At 36.4% G+C, this 7631-nt stretch overlaps 1 protein-coding gene across 3 annotated transcripts; it reads right to left on the bottom strand.

Annotated features, from left to right (window-relative positions):
* Nucleotides 1–713: 713 nt before the first annotated feature.
* LOC122012550 (UDP-glucose 4-epimerase GEPI48-like) lies at nucleotides 714–7631 on the bottom strand. Of its 3 annotated transcripts, none has more exons than XM_042569122.1 (9): nucleotides 7409–7631; nucleotides 6072–6121; nucleotides 4910–5045; nucleotides 3793–3894; nucleotides 3488–3715; nucleotides 1795–1879; nucleotides 1402–1484; nucleotides 1087–1178; nucleotides 714–944 (listed from the first exon to the last, which is right to left on the bottom strand). In XM_042569122.1, exons 1-9 carry the CDS (start codon nucleotides 7589–7591, stop codon nucleotides 839–841), a joined length of 1065 nt encoding a protein of 354 aa, XP_042425056.1. In that variant the 5' UTR covers nucleotides 7592–7631; the 3' UTR covers nucleotides 714–838. The 3 variants fall into 3 exon arrangements, with proteins under 3 accessions (XP_042425056.1, XP_042425058.1, XP_042425057.1); XM_042569124.1 differs by lacking the exon at nucleotides 7409–7631 and adding an exon at nucleotides 6785–6817; XM_042569123.1 differs by lacking the exon at nucleotides 7409–7631 and adding an exon at nucleotides 6349–6669.

Genomic DNA, 7631 nt, shown 5'->3' on the forward strand with positions numbered 1-7631 from the left:
GTGACTAGGAGGCTGGGGAACTGTCCCTAGAGCACCTGACCGGCACTGGGACCGGTCGGCTGTGAACCAAGAGTAGTGATCAGGAGGGGAGCTGTCCCAGAGTACTCGATCGGCATTGAGCCTGGTCGGCTGTGAACCAAGAGTAGTGACCAAGAGATATGGGGAGTTGCCCCCAGAGGACCCGACCGACATTGAGATCAGTTGACTGTGAACCAAGAGTAGTACTTAGGAGGGGAGTTGTCCCAGGGCACTCGATTGGTATTGGGCCCAATTGACTGTGAATCAAAAGTAGTGACTAGGAGGTATGGGGAGTTGTCACTAGAGGACCCGACCGACATTGGGTCTGGTCGGCTGAGTTCCGGAGCAAATGGTTCGTTCGGACACGTACTCCCTAACCTTGATTGTCACCTCCCCTTGACTTCTGACCACAACATCACCTTAACTATCAACTCCATAGTATCTTAGGACCATCCATAATACGTCGTATCAACTATCATCCTATTTTTTTTAAAAAAAAAAATAACTATGAAGTAACAACAGTTCTTATTATTAAAATTTCATATCCGAATAAAAAAAAAATATTCATAAGATTAACGTGCTTGGATTAGAAATCAATAGTTCTTTATACAAAACTAGTTTTCACCATGTTAAAAAAAATATTAATAATGACCCGAGATATCAAAAATGACAAACAGAAAAATTACTAACTTGACCTCTTCAATTGTAGAGGCATTTATTAATTTATGAGTCGCAATTCAAAACTAATTCATGTCAGTTATTTGTAAAAAAAAAAAAAAATCAACATGTGATAGTACTTTGAACATTTGAACTGATCGGGTCATGTTGATGGGTTGGTGGACTCGTCAGGTATTCCATATCCCCATGGATTTTTGCTAGCCCAATTCCATTGATCCCGGCACATCTCTTCAATCCCATACTTTGCCCTGCAAATCATAACACGTCGAGTTCTTCTTCAATCGAAAACGGATTGCGTTCAGTAAAACTTTCATGGAAAAATAATGTAAAAATGGCAATACATGAAAGTACAAAAAAAAATTATGTTTTGGTAAGGTCAATGCTACGTACTTCCAATTGAGCTCTTTCTCTGCTTTGCTGGTAGATGCATAAACAGTTTCGCAATCACCGGGTCGTCTTCCAGCCATAACCAGAGGGATTTTCTGGAAGGACTCAAATGATATACTTAGAAGCTGATGATAGAATATACGTAAAGAAAATAGCAGGTGGAATCTTTTATCTCTTCCTTTTTGTTATATGGTCATGAGGATTGAGGAAGCATTTGTCTAATATCTTATTTTGGTGTCGATTGATGTAAGCATCATTCAGATTTGATGTCGAAGGTGAATTATTTATATAAGTTTGAAGATACAGATTGATCAGTACCTTTCCGGAAGCCTTCTCAAATGCTGCTACCATTTCCAAGACAGATGTTCCCTTACCAGTGCCCAAATTATAGACTTGGCAACCTGCTGGTTCAAAAATTCTTCATGACTACAAAGATGGAACTGAAATGCATTTGTCTAGTGTAGGATAATTCAGGGCTACTCAGAACATTACTGATAGATGAACAAGAGAAAGCAAGATTGTGAAGAAGTACTACACGACAATTTTAATCAATATTACTGCAACATTTCATTTTCTTTTCTTTCTACGAACGTCAGGCTTTAATTGTTAATGGAAAAAGTTTTTATTGATAAAGTACAGAAACATCTAATCGGTAGTTTAAAAAACTAAAATGGAAAATTTTGTGCAAGGGAATTTTCCAAATTCTTTCACCTGTTTTACTTCCACCCTGAAATAGCTTCTCTACGGCTGCAATATGTCCATCTGCTAAATCAACAACATGAATGTAATCCCTTACCTGAAATTAGGGAAGAAAAATTTGTAAGCAAGAAACCACAAGCACATAACTGCCAAAAATTTTTCCTACTAATCTTAAAGTTTAATACAAATGTTATTCAGTAATATTAATAGAACAATTTCTCTGTTGGGATAGGCAAGTCGTCTGTCCTCTCCTTCAAAATAACGATTCCTTTGTCAAAACTAGAAAAACTCAGCGTGCACGTAACAAAATGATGGGACTCCTTGAGATATGCTTGCTTTTTTGTCTGGGAGCCTGGATTCATTCTTTTCTAAATAAAACTTGCTTTTCAAAGGAACTTAGTTATATTTCTTGCCAACAATTAGGATTTCTTGCCAAATTTTTAGTAAAATGGCACCTATCTTGCTAATATGTGATTATATCTCGACCGCCAAGCATTAGATAATGTATTTCACTCCCATAGCACAAGAGATCAGAAAGTTAAATTTACAAGTGGCGAACATGTATTCTGTATAAAACAGAAAGTTAAATGTTGCATACTTTTTCTACATTGGTGTGTGTGATCAGTTCTAATTTTTCTCCCCCAAATTAGACATCTTTAAATCATTTCACATAAGATCCAGAGTGTTCACATGTTTATGATGGAGAAGATTTTGCACTAGAACTGTTTTAAACGGAATTGCACACTGGCCATTCATTTACTTGTCGGAGAGGTGTGGAACAAGGAGACCCTTGCATCCTAACCTTTCATCCTCATGAAAGGACCGGCTAGAATATTGCTGAAGTGAACAGAAGAAGGATCTTGAATGGAGTGGCAACATTCTGGTGTGGGTGATATACAAGTTGTCGATTATGCTCTTAATACATTGAACTTCAACAGAGACTCAAATGACCAAGTCAAACATCTGCACTACAGAGGTACAGGTTTAGCAAATTTATTTGGCTGCCCTTCCTCTCCTTTGCCGATCCCATGTCTTGATTTTTAGTTGGGTGTCACAAGACCAAATTAGGCCCATTAGGACAGGGGCATTGGTCAGGTTGCTGTAAGAATTGAGCAGTAGTAAAGGGTGGTTTTTCTTTCAATTGTGAGCAGAAGAATTCTTGTAAATAGCATGCCCAATTCTGCATTTGGGTATATGAGTTTATTGCACTATGCTGCTATGAACTATGCAATTTTTTCAGAACAAATGAAGACTACCTTACAGATTTTCCTATGGTTATCTTAACTGATATGCTTATTGTATGATTGATTAATTGAAGCACCTATTCACTATGTATTCTGTCTTCTTTATTAAGATTGCATACTGTTGCTTTTATCTTCTAGATATGATCCCATCGTGTAAACTGATGTAACTATTTTTTTCTATCTGAATCTTCCAAATTGTCCATTTTCCTACCAGCTCCTTAAAAATTGCTGCATATTTACTACACCGTTTGCAAGATCAACAAGATTCCTATTTTATAGCAAGAATTATTGACTCCATAGTAGAATGACACAGACACTATCATACGAGATAGGAGTAATGTAGGACAAATAAGAAATCTAGCAGCATTAATAAGCTTAAATAAAGAAAAGAATTAACCAAGAACACATAAGATGGACCAAGTCAAGAATAACATAAATCTACACTGAGGTCAGATTATTACCCCTGTGCCATCTTTAGTTGAATAATCATTTCCATAAACAGTAAGAGCAGGTCTCCTTCCCACAGCTACTTGTTGTACGAATGGCATGAGATTATTAGGAATTCCACGAGGATCTTCACCAATGAATCCACTAGGATGAGCACCAACAGGATTAAAGTATCTTAGTAAAATTATGTCCCATTCACTATCACCGCAATGGATATCACGACAAATCTCCTCAATCATAAGCTGTAGTAAAATAATAATAAATCAGTAAAGTAAAAGTAAATAGGAGAGATAGGGACGATAGTAACAAATGAAGAAACCTTAGTTCGTCCATATGGGTTTGTAGCACATAAGGGAAATATTTCAGTACAGGGTACTTCCTTTGGCCAACCGTAGACAGTAGCTGATGATGAGAATACAAGCTGAAAATTTCAAACATGATTTCCTACTTAGTTGCAAAGATTCAGTAATTTCAAGATGTTCCTGATAATGCTTGATGATAGAAATATAAAATTCTCTTTTGTGTTTAAACGAAACTACAAATCTACAATGTTAAGAGGCAAACAGAATTTTTTTACATAGTTTTTGAAGAGAATCATTACCCATACAGATGATAGATATAATGCATAGACATATCTCAAAAACAAAGGAGTTACTTCTTCCAAGCACAGGGTGATGTGATTTAAGAAACAAGAAGGAAAAGAAAGTAAAAGTATAAAATTGGTAGGGTTGACTCTACAAAAATCAACTTCAAAATTCCTCCATTGCTCAAAGATCTCTAAGGTCTTGGAAAAGGTTTAAGTCATCAGCTCAAGCTCTTGGTAATGCCATATCATTGTTTATATTTGAGAGCAGAGTTCACTTGTAAACATTTCGAGCGGCAGCGATTGTGAGGGATTTCATCTTATTATCTCTTGTAAAGGGATGGTTCTAGTCAAATCTTCGCTAGGTGAATCACTGGACAACTTGTAGGTTGTGGATTACGAGCCATCTCCGAATCACATTATATTGTGTTGTTAGCATTGTTCAAATTTTGTTATTCTTATTTCATTGCATCTGTATTTGACAAGAACCACTAAAATACTAACAATTGATTTGTTTTGTGTTTGCAAGGAAGAATTTTAATTTATAGGCGTCTTGTATTCACTCATCCCCTCTAGTAGGTCGGTTCATATTCAGCCAATCATTGATCCTCACAAAACCCGCTTATCAAAATAATCATATTGCAAGAAATAGGATTTTTTTTTTTTCACAGCAGCTTCACTATTATTACATTTGTTTATTCCTTTCAAAAGATATGTCGGTAAATTTGATGTCACTTCCGTTATCAACAAATTTGTTCTGTTACAATAGCCTTCCATAACCATTCAAAGATTTAGTGGGTTTCACATGACATGTCCCTTTCACAGCGAAATAAAAAAGTAGAGTTAAGAGTACCTTTTTGCATCCATAATTGGCCATTGTTTCCAAAAGAATGATTGTGCCAATAATGTTATTGTTATAATAAAGCAAGGGTTTTTCAACACTTTCTCCCACTGCCTTTAATCCGGCAAAGTGTATAACAGCATCAAATCTGCAAAGGAAGTTAAAAGCATAATTGAAAAATCCACATTATTTACAAGAAAACAATTAATTACTGCTTCAAAGAAAAGGAATAACTAATGACAGACATGTTGCTCACGTAGGATGATTATAAAACATTTATATCCTTGAAAAAAAATAAAACCTCTCTTATTGTGGACACTGAGAAAGATTGAGGTCGTTAAGTTTTATCCTTCCAACATAAACTTCTACAAAAGTTTTTAATAAATTTGTTGAATTCACTAAGATCAATGTAATTCATACTTTGGCTGATGGAAATTTTATTACCCTATCACCAATTATTCCAAACAAGATCCTTTGTATGTGATGACTATGACATGCCTTGAAAAAGTAGATAAACGTTAAAATAAATTGCAGGTTTATGGCGGCACTTCTGACAGTCTAATAAACCCAACTTAGCATATGGGTTCTGTGTAATAACCTTGTATCATTGAAAAATAGAAGTAAAACATATATAGAAGAGAATATCTAGAAAAAAAAATTCACTTTGCTGCAGAACTGGTATATTTGACTCAGTCTTGTTGATTTTAACTGGGTGATACTTTTACGTTGGCAAAGGCTTGATATTGCTATGGTTCCGTCAGGTTCTTGTTTTATGATACTCTTCTGTTTAGGAGGGCATAGCATTCTGTAGAGTGGATCAGAAATTAAATTGATATAAGATCAAGTAAATGATGTAGAACTACTGAGAACCTTGCGTCAGAGTAGTTATATGCAATCAAATATTGAATGAACACACCAGTTCAATCTATCATTTATTTTTTCAGGTCACAGTAATGGAGTACCTTTTGGATATTAAGAGATAAGAAAAATACTCACATAATGAAACATGGCGACAGGAAAATGTTATGAATGTTTAGCCAAAATCACAGCACGTTTAGCCCAAGATGTAACAATAGGAGTAAAGTTTATCTAATACAACAACAATATTTTATCTAAAAGTCTCTAAAGTACCGATCAAGTCCCGACTCTGTTCAATCTTGTGAAAAAAACTTACTTTGTCGAATCAAAAATTTTCTTCAGTGCATCTCTATCTCGAAGGTCAATCTGTAGAAGTATAGACAAGATGAGAAATCAAGACCACGTTGCATGCTATTCTAGGACATTAAGGAATCGCTTAAACAAAGACCAATACAGAACGGGGTTTGAAGCAATATTGGGTCGTCATCGTAACAAAAATATTATTTGACAGCAGCTATTTCTACTAAAGCATTCTTGTCGTGCAATTGCCTATCTGATTAAGAATATGAAAAATAAGTGACTTTGATATATACGCTGTTGTAATATGTTCCAGTAGCAAGAGGATAACACATCAGTTCCCGGATACAAAAAGACAAAATATAGCATCAATCGGACATCTGTAATGTTGCACATATATTAACAACGAGATACATATGGACACGATTGATGAGATATTAGATAATTAATCGAGCACTATAATTTCATACGTAACTGCAGCTCGATATTTTCAAGTTCGATAGGAGACCACCTTGATTTAAAATAATATATAAAACAAAACTCAGAGAACATCTAATGTGTGCGTAGCGTATCCAAAATAGCTACACGTTCGGAGGAGAAAGAGACATGCTAATAAATTAAAGAGGCTTATTGCATCATCCACTACAACGTATAAAGTCAAACTGGCTGAGTTTGCCATAGAGAGATGCAAATAGATTGCACCCAAGAATTCACAATGTTAGGTAGCAATACCAAGGACGGGTGAAACATAGAATAGTGATGCAAAGACAATTCTAGAATAAATGATGGTGCACAATTGCCAATAAAATGTTGCAAAAATTTGGAAAATTCATAACAATATGGTGCAAGTGCAGGACCGAACGCGAAAAAGTGTTTCAACCAAGTGGCTTGGCATCAGATACCCAACAGGTGTAAGTCACACGATAATCGAGGATTACCTGCAGAGTCAATCCACTTGGTATCTTAGCAATTAAAGTTAGAAGAAACCGTAAGCCACTTATCGCCCTCAAAAACTATAAAGGGAGGAAAACGTGACGCAACCATCATCGACCGATTAAAATTCTTTCGTTAAAAAAATGAACCATTATTAGTAAGCAAATCGTGTATGACATTCCTTCTCAGAGATGAATCAACATTTGCCAGGAATAAGAATCCGTGTAACTCAAAAAAATATCAATCCCTAAAATTCGCAGTTAAAGCCAAACAAGCGACTGAAAACAAGAAAACACATCCAAAAGAATCAATCTTTGCACATCCAAAGGCATAAATTCCTACAAGGACATCCACCCCGATCCAAATACCCTAAAATCCCGCTCCAGAAATCAAATTAAGTGCAAAAGAAAAGCAATCGAATACCTTGTGAAAGGACAGGTTCCTGCCGGCGTCCCCAGCGAGCTTGGCGACGCGCTCGAGGGCGGCCTCAGAGGAGTTATCGAGGTTATCCACCACAGCGACGCTGAAATCAGCGAGGAGAAGCTGCAACACGGTGTGACTACCGATGTAGCCGGCGCCTCCAGTGACCAAAATTCTCTTCCCCATGGCGTATCGGACCGGAGGAGGAAAAGAGCGTGATCGGAAG

Source organism: Zingiber officinale, chromosome 8A (assembly GCF_018446385.1).
Source record: "Zingiber officinale cultivar Zhangliang chromosome 8A, Zo_v1.1, whole genome shotgun sequence".
Lineage (NCBI taxonomy): Eukaryota > Viridiplantae > Streptophyta > Magnoliopsida > Zingiberales > Zingiberaceae > Zingiber > Zingiber officinale.